Source organism: Galeopterus variegatus, unplaced genomic scaffold (genome assembly GCF_000696425.1).
Source record: "Galeopterus variegatus unplaced genomic scaffold, G_variegatus-3.0.2 Scaffold909, whole genome shotgun sequence".
NCBI lineage: Eukaryota > Metazoa > Chordata > Mammalia > Dermoptera > Cynocephalidae > Galeopterus > Galeopterus variegatus.
In genome coordinates this window covers 46,975-63,560 of record NW_007727020.1, presented here as the reverse complement: position 1 = coordinate 63,560, position 16,586 = coordinate 46,975, and the positions used below count along the sequence as shown (strand labels likewise).

General features: G+C 50.3%; 3 protein-coding genes across 3 annotated transcripts; all 3 read left to right on the top strand.

Moving 5' to 3' along the window:
- Positions 1-6,046: 6,046 nt before the first annotated feature.
- LOC103590994 (filamin-C-like) lies at positions 6,047-7,470 on the top strand. Its single transcript, XM_008573358.1, has 2 exons — positions 6,047-6,410; positions 6,559-7,470. Exons 1-2 carry the CDS (start codon positions 6,047-6,049, stop codon positions 6,744-6,746), a joined length of 552 nt encoding a protein of 183 aa, XP_008571580.1. The 3' UTR covers positions 6,747-7,470.
- A 3,337-nt stretch (positions 7,471-10,807) lies between these two features.
- Positions 10,808-13,411, top strand: ATP6V1F (ATPase, H+ transporting, lysosomal 14kDa, V1 subunit F). The gene is made up of 2 exons (XM_008573353.1): positions 10,808-11,029; positions 12,928-13,411. Exons 1-2 carry the CDS (start codon positions 10,872-10,874, stop codon positions 13,127-13,129), a joined length of 360 nt encoding a protein of 119 aa, XP_008571575.1. The 5' UTR covers positions 10,808-10,871; the 3' UTR covers positions 13,130-13,411.
- A 547-nt stretch (positions 13,412-13,958) lies between these two features.
- LOC103590989 lies at positions 13,959-16,194 on the top strand. Its single transcript, XM_008573352.1, has 2 exons — positions 13,959-14,379; positions 15,861-16,194. The coding sequence occupies exons 1-2, from the start codon at positions 13,959-13,961 to the stop codon at positions 15,965-15,967; spliced, it is 528 nt and encodes a 175-aa protein (XP_008571574.1). The 3' UTR covers positions 15,968-16,194.
- Positions 16,195-16,586: the final 392 nt, after the last annotated feature.

Here is a 16,586-nt window from a genome sequence, read left to right as displayed (position 1 = left end):
TACTGAAATATCAAGCTGTACCCCATAAATATGTACAATTATAATGTGTCAATTAAAAAAAATTAAACAAAAAGGACAGATATGTTCATGGCTGGAGAGCCATTTCTCTTAAAAGCTGTGTCCGATAGCAGAGCGGAGATTCCACGAATATTTATTAAAAAATGGAAAAAGTCAAAGATAATTTGATTTTATTTCCCATCATTTATCAAGTGCCTTGCATGTCCATGAAGAAAGAACATAAACTCCTGTCCCCAAATCTGGCCAACGTCAACCTCACACTTGGTGTGTCATCCAAACAAGATCATTAAGAAATGATCTCCTCCCCCCATCTTATTGAGCACAACTTTAGGGTGAATTTCTATATGTTATATAATGGAGTCATTATATTTATAGCAGGGTTTCTCAACTATTGACATTTTGGGCCAGACAATTCTTTGTTGTGGGGAACTATCCTGTGCAGTGTAGGATAATTAGCAGCAGGCTCCCTGGCCTCTATCCACTAGATCCTTCCCCTGCCCATTTATGACAACCAAAATGTTTCTACACGTTGCCAAATGTCCTCTGGCAGTGGGAAGGGGGTGGGGGTGTGTGTGTCACCCTCAGTTAGAAGCCAGTGATCTATATAAAGGAGTAATATGTGGTTATGCCATTTTAAGCCATACTAAAATTGAAAAACCTAATAACCTCTGTGTGTGTGTGTGTGTGTGTGTGTGTGTGGTGTGTGTGTTGTCTGTTTAGTGAATGTGTTCTGTAATATTTCACTCCAAGGAACACACACTGAATGGGCTTTTCCCTGAGAAGTAAGGTTTTTGTTTATGGGAAAAATAACTGTTGTTTTGGGGTAGAGATTTGTAGTTATGAAAGTGTCAAAAATAACATTCGATTTCTTTTGAAACAGAATAAGAGAAAAATGAAGACCCAAATGGTCATGATCCTCACCTTGATAAATTCTAATATTAAAAAAGTAAACTAAATAAGTGCACATGGTAAAAAATTGGTACAGGAAGGTAAGAATGGAAAACAAATGTCTCCCTCCTTCCGCTCCAATCCCCATTTCTCTCCCCGAAGTTAAGTACTTTCGACCTTTGTTTTATTCCAGAAAAAAAGATGTTCATAGTAAGGAAAGTTTAAGCCTTCCTTTGGGAGAATGGAAATAGATACCTGAGTTGGAAACAGGGTGGAGGCTTGAAGCTCATGCCAATTCGGAGCAAATCAGAAAGGAAGGCCTGGACCTTGCTTTCATTAAGAGTTTGAGACTGTTCATTACTTGTCTGTCCTCTCCGGCAAGGGACAGGCTTCTTTTTCTCATGGTGCACTGGCTGCATATTTTGGAAATTTAGCTGTTTTTAGCTTAAATCTGATAGAGTTTTCGCTCATAGAGCAAGTTTGCTGAGGCCAGTTCTTTTGGCAGCAAGTTGTGTCCCCACTTTGTGAAGGCTGACCTGTTGTGGTGGTGCCAGGAACTCATTTACTGCCTTTTTTCTCGGTACACAGGGCACCCACTCTTTCAGTACATTATCATGTTGTTCTGGAGAGAACAATCTGGCCTTTGTCGCGCTGCCGAGGTTCCCCAGCCAGGCCCCGTGAATGGACAGAGGTTTCTAGCGAAATGGGCACCCATCGGTACTGCCACTGTCCTCCCTCAGAAGGTGCCCGTGGGTTTCGGCAGCTTTCCTTAACGAGTCAGCTACTCAGAAAAGTCCTGAATTTGTCTGATGTCCTGAAGCACTTGAGGCTCTTGATCTAAAAATGTAGACATTATGAAGAATTTCTTAGTATTCTCTAAGCGTGCTTTTCATCCAGTGAATGAATCTCTTTCTGTGTTCTAGCCACCAACACCCTAAGTTCAGACGCATACAAGTAAAAGGGCTGTTTGTATGAGGAAAAAAATATTTCGGACAACAGGATTTTTTGTGAACTTTCATGACATTTCCCATCTTAGCATATTACTGTGTGTTCACTCATTTATTCATGTAGCCACAGACGTTAATCAAACAACAACCGTAAGCCACTTGATTAGGCGCTGCCTGGGGTGCAGGGATAACCGGGACAGAGCGCTTCAGAGCAGCTAAGAGCTGGAATTTGGGAATCAGAACATGTGCCGGCTTTGCCTCTTCTGGGCTATGAGCAAGTCACCCAACTTCTTCCCAGCTTACATTCTGCATCTGAAAAATCAAAGTAATAATAGTGATATAGTTTGGATATATTTGTTTCCCCAATCTTTGTTCCCCCAAAGCTCATGTTGAAGTCTGATCCCCAACGTGGCAGTGTTGAGAGGTGTTCGGGTCATGGGAGCAGATCCCTCACGAATAGCCATCCCTGGTGTGAGCAGGGGGTATGTGAGTGAATTCTCACTCTGCATTTGGATATAGGTAAGATTTGAATGAGTAGAGGTAGGGGAGGGGACATTTCAAGTGGAAAAATAGATAAACAAAAGGGCGTAGAGGCAGGAAGGGTGAGACTACTGAAGCTTGGGCAATGAAGTAATTAAAGAAAAGCTTGGGGCCGAGCCCGTGGCGGTGCGGCACTGGGAGCGCAGCAGGGCTCCCGTGGCCGGGTTCAGATCCTATATAGGGATGACCAGTGCGCTCACTGGCTGAGCACGGTGTGGCCGGTCTCAAAAAGGACAAAAATAAAGAAAGAAAGAAAAGCTTGGAAAGCCTTGCTGGGACCACCAGGCACTAAGCAAAAATGGAGTCTTCTGACTAGTTGCAATGTTTTATAATCACTTCTTCATTATTAATATTGCTTTCCAGGGCATATTCTATAATGGCTGTATTATCAATGATTTTTATAAGTAAACATCTATCATACTGTCTTAGTTTTACTGTTCCCAATTTCCACTGAATATTTACTCATAGAGCTCTTTGAACACTGAAAACAATGTAGCAATTTAGAATGTTGTGTTGAATTGATCACCTACTTTACACAGGTATTGAGATTCAACTCTGTACTCCACACATATGTATAATCAATTGTTTCAATTAAAAAGAATGTTGTGTTGAACTGAGTATGCAAATGGTACTGGTGTGGAGAGGAATCAGTAAAAGAGAAAGGGAATTCTGATGTTTGTCTTTCATTGGTTCAGATTTTTATAGCAGAAAATTTGTACTTTGCCATCAGACAGACTTAATTAGGTTCTGTTCAGCCACTTATTATGGAGTGAGCTACTTAACCACTCTAGGACTCAGTTTCCTCCTTATAAAATGAAACTGCTAGAGCTTACTGTGAACATGTTTTGAGGAGTAAATGAGATGAGATGAAAATCACCTAGGATATAGAACAGGCATTAAATAAATTGTTGTTACAAAGCAGACGCTAAAAATAAATGACAGCTACCTCTGTTCTCTTCCTGCCTTCTGTGGCCCAGGACCAACCAGAGAAAGTCTTCTTGGCTTCTTTTCTCAAGATTTTGTTACTGGGCAGCATACCCAGGTTCTTGGTCCATGAAAGAAGAATCTTTTATGGGACCAGCAAAAGGAAAGGAAAAGAGAGAGAGAGAAAGGGAACATGACAGGGCTTTAAAACCAAGCGAAGGTACACGCCGAAGTGCTCATTCATCTCTGCCAGAGAAAGACCCACATGCCCCTGACCTTCTCCTTCCCTGTCCCACGTGGAAACTCCTAATGGCCCATCTTCTGCCCCTGCTGTCCGCCTAGCGTGCAGGCGCTGGCCCATCCGGCCTGAATATTGGTGAGCAGCCTCCCTGGGGCATGTCTCTATTCTATCTCTGCCTCAGTTTCATCTAGAAGGGAGACAAAAAGAACACCCACTGAAAAATGATGAAACAATGTCTGATGGTTTACAACCAACTGTTAAATGAGATGAAGTTCCGAGGTGGGCAGATTATGGAAAAGTCATTCAAAGCCTCCAAGGGATATGTGGTGTATAAGCTGGAGGAAGCAGAAAATTGGGTAGCTTTCATAAGTCATAGTCTTCCGGGTGGGAAAGGTCTTTGAAAAACAATATAGCAAGTAGTTGAAAGGATGGAGTTTGAAATTAAGCAAAGACCAGTTCTAATCCTTTCTTTGCTCTTCACTAGCTATGCACCTTTGGGCAATTTATTTAGTCCTCTTAGTCTCAGTTTCCTTATCTGGAAAATGGGAAGAATAATGTTCCCTTTAATGGGTGTTAGGAAGATTTGAAAAAAACATGAATAAAATAGTAACAAAGTAAGCCTCAAAGTGGTAGCTCTTATGATCAGTAGAGCCTCCTTATGGTGAGTGAAGAAACAGACCTAGACTTTCATCATAACAACTTGCTCAAAATCACTTAGGAGGTCAGTTAGGAAATAGATTAGAACCTCACATTAAAATCAGCATGAACAAAGGCATAGAGGTTAGACATATCACATGGGTCTGGAACAGAGGTGGCAGAGGAAGGTTTGGGGAGAGAGGGCTGGGGTGACAGTAGCTCTTGAAAGCAGAAGAGGAGCTTGAGCTCGATGCAGTAAAGAGGGGGATATGACCCTAAATTCTTGGGCAGAGAGGTTTTTTATGCAATCATATTCTGAGATTCAGTTGCAAAGAGAATAATATAATTAATCCAATAGACTTTGATTCAGGACTAGGGATATAGTCATTCAGCCACCAAGCCCAGTGGAGAAAAACCTACTAAAAGGTACCCAGAGGCTTTTTCCTCATTCTCAACCTGTAGTCAAGGAAACAGGAAGGCTAAAAATGATCACCACAGAAACTGTTTTGAAAATATCTATAAAGGAAAGAGGAGAACCAGTTACGTATTCTGTGCCCACATTCCCATGGTAGCACATGTCTGTACAGAGTGCCTGGAAAGGCACAGGTATAATTGTGTGTGCGTGTGTGTGTGTGTGTGTGTGTGTTGTGTGTGTTTGTTTTGGGGGTTAGTGTGGAGGACACATAGCCCCAGCTTACGTGGCATTGCAGTTGGGAGAGAGAGTATAAGTGTATGATGCCCCTGTAGCATCCACAGACAGATAAGGAATGCTCAGGAGCTTTCTGAGCTTTTAACTGTTGTGCCAAAGGAGCTGTACAGTCTCTTTGGGTCAATATAGAAATTATCGGCTGGAACCTGGAACCTTGAATATGTACAAATGAGAAGACACTCTAGGTGGGATTGGGGTAGGCAGTGTGATATCATGGAAAGAACTCAGGCCTCGGGGTTAGACACAGTTGCTCTGGAATCCAGGATTAGTATTAATTCACTCCAGGGCCTTTGGCAACTTGTCTTATCTGTTGTTTTGCATTGCTTTGCCCCCCACAGATTTGTCACCCCACTTCCCCTGGGTGACAGAGATGAAAGGATTACTCAAAGCCCATCTCTTCTGAGCAGTGAGAGGCCCCGAAGTGGTTAATCTCCCTTTGGGACACTCAAATGACAGACATCCCTTCCTTGGGAAATTAACGCCGAATTGGGGTTCTCTTCCTGCATTTATTTTCCAGACCTGAAAGTTACAGGAAGAGACAAAGGTGGGATTATAGTTTGACAGTATAGGCCAGCCCATGGCTCACTTGGTAGAGTACGGTGCTGATAACACCAAGGCCACGGGTTCGGATCCTATATAGGGATGGCCAGTTTGCTCACTGGCTGAGCGTGGTGCTGACAACACCAAGCCAAGGGTTGAGATCCCCTAACCGGTCATCTTTTAAAAAAAAAAAAAAAACAGTATAGGCTGGTAACTTTCAGTGAAACAAGCCAGATGACATTCCAGTAAGGCAATTAAGTGGTCCTATCCTCTTTATTGTTGTCCATCACTAGCTCAATCTTTTACCTGCTGTGGCTCCCCAAGCTTTAGCTTCACTTTCTTTCCTCCCAGCTTCCCATATTTCTCCCTTCTAAGCAAGCAGATAGGGTAATTAGCAGCCTTCCCTTTTGGAGGCTATTTGCAGGATGCATTGGATATGTGTCCTGTTTAAAGCAAGACTCTCACACTGTGAGTTCACTTGAGTTCCCTGACAAAGCCCAGGAGGATGAGGGCTGGAGCCATCAGAAGCCTGGGTTCTAGGGATAGGCAAGAATCAGAGCCAGAAGCTTGGGCACTGACTTGGACTGGGGCTATGCTTCTAGAATGCTGCAGCTGAGGAACGAGGGGAGCCAAAGTGCAGGCCCAGGGGCCTGGGACCCCAAGTCTCTGAGGTTGTCAGTGCCATCCAAGGGCCCACTGCCTGGGGAAGGGCAGGAAGCCCCTTTGACCAAGTCATGGCTCCCACTCTACCCCTCAGGTCCCCGGCTATCTGGAGGCCACAGCCTTCATGAAACATCCACGGTTCTAGTGGAGACTGTGACCAAGTCTTCCTCAAGCCAGGGCTCCAGCTACAGTTCCATCCCCAAGTTCTCCTCGGATGCCAGCAAGGTGGTGACACGGGGCCCTGGGCTGTCCCAGGCCTTTGTGGGCCAGAAGAACTCCTTCACCGTGGATTGCAGCAAAGCAGGCAGGCTTGAAGGGGGAGAGGGAGAGTCTCCCAGGGTGGGCTTGTCTGCTGAGAAATGGCAGGTGGGAGCAAGAACTGAGAGGTCGGAAAGCAGGGGGTCTTCCAGAGGCCCTGGTGTGAGCCTGTCCCTCTCTGCCTCCCTCTCTAGGCACCAACATGATGATGGTGGGCGTGCACGGGCCCAAGACCCCCTGCGAGGAGGTGTACGTGAAACACATGGGGAACCGGGTATACAATGTCACCTACACTGTCAAAGAGAAAGGGGACTACATCCTGATCGTCAAGTGGGGTGATGAAAGTGTCCCTGGAAGCCCCTTCAAAGTCAATGTGCCCTGAATCCCACAAGTGCCTCCCCCAGCCTCAGCCCCCACCTCCAGCCAAACCACACTCACTCTCACACACACACACACACACACACACACACACACACACACACGTGCCACACGCAGATCACATGCGCAGAATCAGACACTACAAGCACCTGCCCTGGGTGTGAAGTGAATGCACAGCCTCACACCCACTGTGCCCTGGAGGTTGGAGGGCCTCGTCTGTCTCAGGACAGTGTCCCTCCCTCAAACATGACATGAGGGCAGAGGCTGTGACCTGAGAGGCTGGACAGGGATTGGGGGCCAGTGAAGCCCTGAGTTTCCTGGCACAGCTGAGGCCAGTGTTGGGGGTGTCTGTGTGTGTGAGAAGTCACCCTCAAGCCGCACTCCCAGCCAGGCCTCCCTGCCCCTGAGGACTGCGTCTGGCCGCTCTGGTGGCCACAACCCCAGCGTGTTAAGGACTTGGAAAAGAAAGCACAATCAGAGAAGAAAACAGACCCTGAAGCAAGCCACACGTGGACTGGCCCTCAGCATTGCCTACTTCACCCCAGCCAGGCTTCCTGGGGGACTGATTTCTCTTTTTTTTTTTTTATGGTTGCACAGCTCTGCCCCATGGGGGGCCTTTTTTACACACTGCGAGGCCCAGCTTTCTGGGGGACTTTTGCACATGTAATGTGGCTCAGCTGGGAGCTGCTTAGGTGGAAAATTCCAAATAAAGTGAGGCCTGTCGCAGAGGCTTGGCTGGTCATTGTGGGTATGCTTTCAATGGCTGGCCACCTTCTGGCCCATTGACACTAAATAAGGCACTGGGGAGGCAGAAGGCAGATGGCTGTCCCTGGAGGACGGACCCAGGCTGAGGGGGCGGCCTGGGGCAGAGGTTAGGTCAGGGATGTTGGCAGAGTGCTTGAAAGAACCAGGGAGGGGTGGCTTAGGGATGTGGGATCAGTCCGCAGGTAGCTGGAGGGTTGTTGAATGGTAGAGGGCATTGGACACTATGTTCTGGAAGACTGCCCTAGGACCACTGGGAGGCCAGTTACAGTTTGGTCTGACCTCAAGAATGTTCTTCAAATTAGGACCTTCAGTGAGCGCTGACTCAAAGAAACGTTCCTCAGCCAGCAGGCAGGCAGAACCACATGCAAACGCAGTAAACTTCACTCCAGCCAGTTTCTGGGTCAGACTGGGCTTGCTCCATCTGCACCCCCAGACTTGACCTTGCTCAGGGCCACCCTCCTGACCTCCCGCACCAGCCTCTTCACTTACTCTGGCCCTGGCCAGCTCCCTCCAGCCGCCCTTCATGCTGCAGTTTGGCAGGGGTCATGTTAAGGATTGTGTGCCTCTCCAGTTGAGGGCCCTTCTGTGGCTCCCTCCTGCTCCATGCTAAAGTCTCTTGCCAGCCTCCTCACCTGTGTGAGGGGCAGCATGCCCACTCCCACTCTCCTCCCTGCCTCCGACCCCTCTTCACAGCCTCTGGTCTCCTGGGCACCCATGCTGCAGTTTGAGCCTCTGCCCAGAACCACCCTTGCCTCTCCACCCTCCTCATCTTCCTGGCCGACAGGAAACTTCCTGGGACCCCTCCCTTCCCCTCTTGGATCAGCACCCCCCAGCTCCCATACTGCCCCGGGGCATTCTCTGACTGCATTTACTACCCGTATCTGTGATACGAATCCACAGCCTCCCCCAGCAGACTGAGCCCCCTGACCCTGAGAGGTCTAATATAGGTGTGAATGAGTGAGTGAGTGGACAAAGCAGGGTAAAGAAGCATTCCACTCAATCCCACAACTCTAGACCTGACCCGGGGCATTTCAGCACCTAGTGGGGGTGTGTCAGAGAAGACCCCAAATACACGTGACCCCAGCTCATAATCCCCATTCTCCTCATCTCTTCACTCAGCAGCCTATTTGCTTCCTTGCTCCTCTTCTAAACAACTCTAGACCTGACCCGGGGCATTTCAGCACCTAGTGGGGGTGTGTCAGAGAAGACCCCAAATACACGTGACCCCAGCTCCTAATCCCCATTCTCCTCATCTCTTCACTCAGCAGCCTATTTGCTTCCTTGCTCCTCTTCTAAGTTTCTCCTTTCCTTCCCACTCAGAGGAAGAGGTACCTCCCCCTCCTCCTCACTCTGGATCCTGTCCCCCCATGATCCTCCAGAGCTTCTCTCCGCTCATGCCTGCCCCTCCCCCTGATACTTTCCCCCTCCACTCAGTCCTGCAGGGAGCTCCTCAGGACACAAATCGTGTTTTATCAATCTCGTATCCTCAGCTCTTAATTGTGGTCACATTCGATTAACTAAGGTTGAATGAAGGAGGGAGGGGAGTGATGTGGCGCTGTCCCAGCTCCTTACTGTATGTGACAAAACACTGAGGGCAGAGCAGTTCTCTTAAGGACCCAACAGCCTGCTGCTGCTGAGGGCCAGTTCTGCACACACACTTCCTCACACCTTCCTCACCCTCTACCCCCCTCCCCAGGTGTGAGGGGGGGTCTCAGCTTCAGCTGCCCTCCACCTGTGTGTGGATGTGTTTGTAGATCTCCAGCCGGCTGCTCTTGCCCAACCACAGTGTGGCACTGCAGGCTGAGCATTGATGGGCCCTTTCTCACTGAATCCTCCTAACAGCCCTGTGAGGTGGACCGCCTACATCTGAAGAAACCAAGGCCCTGAGGATTTCGGCGATGAGTCCAAAATCATACTTCTCAATAGCAGGGCCGAGATTCAAACCCAGGTGTGCCCCAATCCCAAGCCTATCATACCCAAGCCTATCATACATACAACCGCGAGACGTCTCAAGCACTCCAAACTCACAAATCACATGTCAGACGCTGAGGTGCCTGCTTGTTGAAAGCAGGGAGGAAAGAGTGGCCCTTTTCCTTCAACCTGTTCACCTTACTGAGGTTCACTCTCTCAGGAGCCTTGCTCCTGTCCATCTAGCTGCACGGCCCAGAAACCTGGAAGTCTCCTGAGACTCTCTCGTGCCTCACTCCCCAAACGCATTCAATCCAAAGACCAGTTTTGTCCATTCTGACTCTAAACATCTCTCGACTCTATCTACCCATATTCCCCATTATTACTACCCAAGTTCTGGCTGCCATCATCTCTCATCACAATGGCTTCCTAATTTGGTTTCTCCTCCTTCAGTCTTGCCTCTGCACACAGCAGAGTCACAGTGACGGATCTAAAACATATGTCAGGTGATATCACCCTCTTGCTTGAAATTCTTCAGTGGCTTCAGGACAACTTTCTCCTCAGGATAACTTCCAGATTCTTTAACTTCTTTTGAAGGCCTTTATACTCTCTAGTCACTAAGCCTTTGCACATGCTGTTCCTCTTGCTTACAACACCCTCTTGTCCTCATTTCTATCCCCTTCAGGTCTCAGCTTAGATGCAGTACAACATTCTTGGGGAAGTGTTCCTTGAGGGCCCCCTCTCCCCATGGGTTAGTTACCACGGATGTGGCTTCCATATTGTCACATTTTAGAAATTAACACACCATACCGTAATTGCCTGTTCCCTGACTCTCTACCTCACTAGCCAGTATCATCATTAACTTGTTCATGCCTTTATTAACAGGACAAATATGTACTGAATAATTGTTAGCTGTGTGTCACAGTTACATACATACACGATACAGACCCAGACCTTGTCCTTGAGAACAGAAAGTGTCTTTTCTTCTCTGGGGTCTCGGCGTTTAACAGCGCTAGGTTCAAAACGTTTGTTGCTATCAGTTGGTCAGTGTGGTGTTATAACACCAAGGTCAAGGCTCCGGATCCCCGTACCGGCCAGCCGCCAAAAAAAAAAAAAAGTTGTAGGCCAACTGTAAAAAAAACAAAACAAAATAAAACAACGTTTGTTGAATAAATGAGCCAACGAAGGAATGAATGAACGAATGAACGCCAGGGAGAGGCCGTAGTGCCGCGCAGCCTTCTGGGACTCGTAGTCCTCTGGTTCGGAGCGCTCTTTACAGCGCAGGCGTATTCAGATTGAGGCCGTGTTGCTGTTAAGGCGCATGTCCCGAGAGGCGGTGTGGGGCAACTGCGCATGTCTGAAGGGTGGGGTGGGGGTGGGGCCGTCCGGGAGACGCGCTGCGGAGGCGGAGCTTCCGGGCTGGGAACTCAGGGGTGAACTCTACCTGGCCGCGGGGATGGCGGGGAGGGGGAAGCTAATCGCGGTCATCGGAGATGAGGACACCGTGACTGGATTCCTGCTTGGCGGCATCGGAGAGCTTAACAAGAACCGCCACCCTAATTTCCTGGTGGTGGAGAAGGATACAACCATCAATGAGATCGAAGACACTTTCCGGTACGGTAGTCCGTGGGGGGCCCGAACGGGCCCTTCAGCTGCTTTGTGGGAGCGCCGGGAGAGGGCGGAGGCGGCCCGGGGACCGGGGTGTCAGGCCCCGACCTGAGGGAAGCGGAGGGGGGATCCTGGAAGTCTGTCCGCCCTTCCGGGGCGGAGGCCTCCGCGCCCCAAGTTCCCTTTGGGGGTTCGGCGGGAGTGGGGCTATGTCAGGTCCACGAGCTCCCTCCACACATGACCGTGCGTCAGGGAAGAAGGGAACAGAGCTCGTGACAGGCACCTCCCCTCGGCCCAACCTACTCCTGCCACAGCTGGACGTCCAGAGCGCCCAGGCGCCGGAGACGGCCAGCCTCAGCGCCTCTTAGGGGTTCCTTGTTCCCTGTAGAGCAGGCTCCGAGCTTTGCAAATGCCCGGCTCTTTTGCGAGTTGCCCCTAAAAGAACTACACACTCAGGAAGCACCGACCCAGTGGGCTCGGGCTTTCATGTACTTTCATCTCCCTTAGAGGCTCACGGTCGCCTGTAAAGTAGGGGGTTATTATTCCCACTTACAGGTGAGAAAACTAAAACTCAGAGAAGCTAAAGCACATAACCAAAGTCACACCAGTCGGAAGAGGCAGAGCTGGGATTTGAACCTAGCCCCAACTCCTGCCGCTCTTAAGCCAGGTTCTTGTGCAGCTCTCCTCAGTCTGCCTTCGAATTCCCTTTTGTCTTGGGCACAGCAGAATTCAGGACTGTGTCTGGCCTTCTGCTCAGACCTTGCACTTCAAGTCCTTACTTCCTGCCCGGGTTAGGGGTGATAGCTTCATAGTGTGGGTGCAGGCATGCCTTTAATCCAGGTGGTGTCCTGGTGACTAGAATCGAGGATGCCAGCCTCCTATTCTTTCCTTCACCCTTTCTCTAGGGTGCCAAGTCTCAGGAATAAGCCACTCTCACCTGTTTCCCCCTAAACAGCCCAGCCCAGAGCTGCCGGCTGAGACAGGTTCCTGCTGCCTGAGACCCTGACCAGGGAGGCTGCTATCTGCTGATCTCTAAGCAGTCTGATAAAGTGACCCAAATTGTCATGGAAGAAAGACAAATCCTACTTCAAGGATTTTCCATATTCCCAACCAAAAGGACTTCAGAGATCACCAAGTCTAACCTAATCTACCCTAGCACGAAGTGGGTGCTCAGGAAATAGTTTTTAATGTGTAAGTGAATGAATGAATAGATGGGTGATCACAAGACAGGAGGATCGCTGTGCCAGGTTCTGTGTGGAAAGTGTGGTTCCTTCATTACTGAGTTTCCTCGTTCTGTCTTGTGTTCTTGGCTCATGCCAAACTTCCCCTCTAAGCCATCTCCCACCCTCATCAACATAGACCTTGAGGTCTTATCTGCCCTATTTTTAAAAAATTTAATTTGCTTTCCTTTGTGCATGTGCTTTGCAAATTAATATTTAAAAGGTATACACTGAGAACTTTTACTCTACCCATGTCCTTCCACCTCATTATCTCCTACCTCCACCCCTGTAGGTAACCACTTAGTGTCTTCCTTATCTTTCTGGCATTTCTCTTTGCAGATACAAAGGGATACACATATATACTCTTCTTATCCAAAGGCAGTGTATTGAATACACTGGCATGTGCCCTAATCTTCATTACTGGCTCACTTGGAAGCCTTCCAAGCAGCGGGCAGTTAGAAGCCAGCCCTGACCAACATGGCTGTTAGCTTTTGAATGAAATTGATTCTGAATAGGATTGTGAGAGATGTTAGTGTAGCATCTTTCCCCTTGTCGTCTGTGCTTTCTGGGTCATGCTTATTCCCCTCTACAGCCCAGCTCCACCAACTCAGAGTGGGCTGCTTCAGCAGAACACACAGCAGCCCTCAGAGCTGCCCTGAACTCCCTTCTCATTTCTCCCAACAGGCAGTTTCTAAACCGGGACGACATTGGCATCATCCTCATCAACCAATACATCGCAGAGATGGTGCGGCATGCCCTTGACGCCCACCAGCGCTCCATTCCAGCTGTCCTGGAGATCCCATCCAAGGAGCACCCCTACGATGCTGCCAAGGACTCCATCCTGCGCAGGGCTAGGGGCATGTTCACTGCTGAAGACCTGCGCTAGGGGGCTGCCCCCACTTCAGCCCTTCAATTCTCCCTCCCCCACCCCATTTCAGGCCTCTCCCCAGGCTTGCCATCAGCCCATCTTTAAATTTTGAGCCTCTGATTTCCAATTGCCTGTTCCTTTCAATTCCATTGAGAGGCTAGGTGAAGTGCTTCTAGGTTGAATCAAGGCTGGTTAGGGAACAGGAAGCCTGACCTTCTCTCTCCACTACCTCTTCCCTGTACTGTTACGCGGTGTCACTGTTGATGTTAAATTAAAGTAATATTCTTGCTTCTCTCCAAACGGGGACTGGGTGCTGGAAAGGACACATGTGGGGTGAGGCAGCTGGGGGAGATTAGATTGGCAAGGATGAAAAAGGTTCTGCCAAAGACCAAGGCATAGAAGAGTTGGACCAGACTGTCCCAGGAGGCCACAACTCAAGGACAAGTTCTCTAGATCAAAAAAGAGCAGCTCAGAGAGGCAGGGGGAGGGAGGAATGGAAGGAGGCCTGAGCCTAGCCCCTGGCTCCCCCACCTCAGTCTGCATTAGGTTGGGAGGGGGCCTGACCCAAGGGACAGAAGCAGAAAGCACACGAAACGTGGAAGCCTGTGATACTAGGTCAAGCCTGGGTCCTGCAGGAGGTTTGGGGCTCATAGCTCTTAGCCAGTGGGCCCTGCCTCAGGAAGTGAGGTCTGCTGAGGGCCTGGCAAGTAGAACCCTGGCCCTGTGTGAGGTGAGGCTTGGTTGCCAGGTGATGTCCCAGGGCAGCCACCTGCTGTCAGAAGGACTCTGCCTACTGTGCTCACCCCTCAGCTGCAGCCACACTGGTACCACACCTTCCCTTGCCACCATGTTGCGGCAGCTCAACATGGACACAGTGCGGCAAAATTTCTGGAAGGAGGAATATCTGCGGGAGAAGATGTTGCGCTGTGAGTGGCACCGCAAATACGGGTCGATGGTGAAGGCCAAGCAGATGGCTAAGGCTGCAGCCCGCCTGCCCCTCCAGCTGCCTACCCTGCACCCCAAAGCTCCACTCTCACCCCCACCTGCCCCCAAAGTAGTCCCTTCCAAGGCCCCCAGCCCTGCCCCAGAGGCTCCTTTTCAGTCAGAAATGTACCCGGTGCTGCCTGCCACCCGGGCCTTGCTGTATGAAGGCATCTCCCACGACTTCCAGGGGCGCTACCGCTACCTCAACACCCGGAAACTGGACATGCCAGAGACGCGCTACCTCTTCCCCATCACCACCAACTTCACATATGGCTGGCAGCTGGGTGAGCCCCAACCTCCCAGAAATGAGTCACCTCACAAACAAAGAGCACCTGCCATGTGCCAGGGAACAGACATTCTGGGAGGGTCCAGACCAGAAACATGAAAGCAAGAAAATGTCTGAGAGGGACAAATTCCATGAAACTAGGAAGTGACAGTGGGCCAGGAGGCAAGGGGCATGTGCTTCTTTGGATTGTCAGGAAAGGCCTTTCTGAGGACCTGAAATCTGAGAGCTAAATGACAAGGAGGGGGTTGGATTTTATTCTAGAGGGAGGGGAAGCCAAAGGAAGGTTTTAAACAGGTAAGCAATAGTGATTAACTTAAAAAAAAAAATCCCCCTAACTGTTCTGTAGGTAATGGCTTTTTCAGGGAAAACAGTAGAATCTGGCAGGTGAGCTAGGCATCTATTTTGAGTTATCCTGGCAAGAGATCGCAGTAGCATGGCCTAGGGGGGTTAGCAGTAGAGCTGAAATCAATTCAGGATGTTTTGGAGGAAGACAGTGGAACTCACTGAAGGGTTGAATGGGAGAGTAAGGGGCAGAGAAGTCAATGGTAACTTCCAGGTGTCTGGCTGAGCCGAGTGGACAGGGCTGGAGGGTCTGTGAGGACAAGTCCATGATGCCCACGCTATGACGCTATGCTTGAGGTGTCAGCGAGACAGCTGTGTATGTAAGTCTGGCCCTCAAGAGTGAGGTCAGAGCTGAAGATGCAAATTCCAGGGTCATTAGAATATAGGTACTACTTAAAGCCATGAGACTGGGCAGGATCACCTGGGGAGCTCAGCTTGTTGGAATCTGACAGGAGGGGAGACAGGAGTGGGGGTCCAGAGAAGGTAGGGGACAGTGTTGTCGGGAAAGCTGTCCATCTGGACTGATTGTTTCTTCTGTGAGGCCGAGTCAAGGCCATCAGTTGGGAGGGGGAGGAGCCTAGGCCACGGAGTAGCTAGAGATGAAGAGTAGAGCCCAGCAAGTGTCCCTTTGCTATCTGTGCTCATGAATTTTAAGTGAGACCACTCAGTCACGTGTCTTTCTCTAGCGGCTTGAGTGCCTGTGCAGAAAGGGTGGATGGCTGGGGATCAACACAGTTGAGATTTTGCCCCCAAATTTCCCCCACTTTCCCCAGGGCTCTAAGGGGGAAGTAAGGAGAGCACTTTCCAACCAAAGCAGAAGGTGAGCCCCAGAAGGCAGCAGGAGGTAGAAGGAAGCTACATCTCTCCACAGTCTGTCCCTGGGACAAGCAAGGCTGGACACCCTCCACCCCCCAGGTGGAGGATCCTGAAGTTGGGGGTAATGATGGCAGATGGGTGACTGTCCAGCCAGCTCCTGCATTTTCCCAGAGCCCCCACTCCTCAGAAGCATTTTTTATTTCTTCACACTTACAAAGTGGATACAACACGGGCAGATTCCTAGGGCTCTGCAGACAGAGCTCCCATGCTCTGAGTTCCTTCTCCAGAAACCCACTCCTGGCCTCTGACATCTCTTCCCAGGCCCCGCAGTGAAGCAAGAACTGGTCTGCAAGATGTGCCGCATTGAGTCATTCTTCCGCAAGAACGGGGCCTTCGCGCTGCTGGACCCCCGGGACCTGGCCCTCTGACTGTGGGCCAGGCGACGTTCTTAGGAGAGGGAAGAAGAAATAACAGGCCTCCTGGTGGGGCAAAGCTGCTGTGTGTGTCTGTGTCTCTGCTCTCCCGCGCCCTAAGGCTGCATTCTGGGCCTTTCCGAAACTACCTCTGACTTGCAGGTTGCCTCTTGCTTTTTCCTTAACTCCCATCTCGTTAATCATCCCTTTGAGTACCCAGCAATGACCAGAGGGGCTGGGAAGGGAGACCGCTACTCTCCAGGCACAGGCTCCTCGGCGCCAGGGGACGACAGTAGCTCCTGGAAGTTCTGGGTGTTTCTGAGGAGAGAGTGGCCTGTCATCCAGATGCCAGGGGAAAAGGACCCCCTTCCACACACACACCCCTCCCACAAACCTCCCTGCCCGCCCCTCACCTGGCCCTGAGGGCCCGCAGCCGGCCGGTCCTCTCCCGGTGCACCTGCTCCGGCTGCTCCCGCTGGGCGCGCCGCCGCCCGGCCGCGTCCTCCTGGGAGGATCCGAGCTTTGCGCGCCCGCGCCTCCCAGCGGGGCTCCGTGAAGCTGGCAGAGGGCGGCACCCGCACGCCTGCCCGCCCGCCCCTCCCGAGCTCCGTGTGGGCATTACCAGTGCGCGGGG

What these genes read in the sequence shown, in the direction of transcription:
- LOC103590994 (XM_008573358.1), top strand. Translation starts at nt 6,047, where the DNA reads ATGCTGCAGCTGAGGAACGAGGGGAGCCAAAGTGCAGGCCCAGGGGCC. An exon ending in CGTGGATTGCAGCAAAGCAG is followed by an intron (nt 6,411 to 6,558) that starts GCAGGCTTGAAG and finishes CTCCCTCTCTAG; the next exon opens with GCACCAACATGATGATGGTG.
- ATP6V1F (XM_008573353.1), top strand. Translation starts at nt 10,872, where the DNA reads ATGGCGGGGAGGGGGAAGCTAATCGCGGTCATCGGAGATGAGGACACC. An exon ending in GAGATCGAAGACACTTTCCG is followed by an intron (nt 11,030 to 12,927) that starts GTACGGTAGTCC and finishes TTCTCCCAACAG; the next exon opens with GCAGTTTCTAAACCGGGACG.
- LOC103590989 (XM_008573352.1), top strand. Translation starts at nt 13,959, where the DNA reads ATGTTGCGGCAGCTCAACATGGACACAGTGCGGCAAAATTTCTGGAAG. An exon ending in CACATATGGCTGGCAGCTGG is followed by an intron (nt 14,380 to 15,860) that starts GTGAGCCCCAAC and finishes ATCTCTTCCCAG; the next exon opens with GCCCCGCAGTGAAGCAAGAA.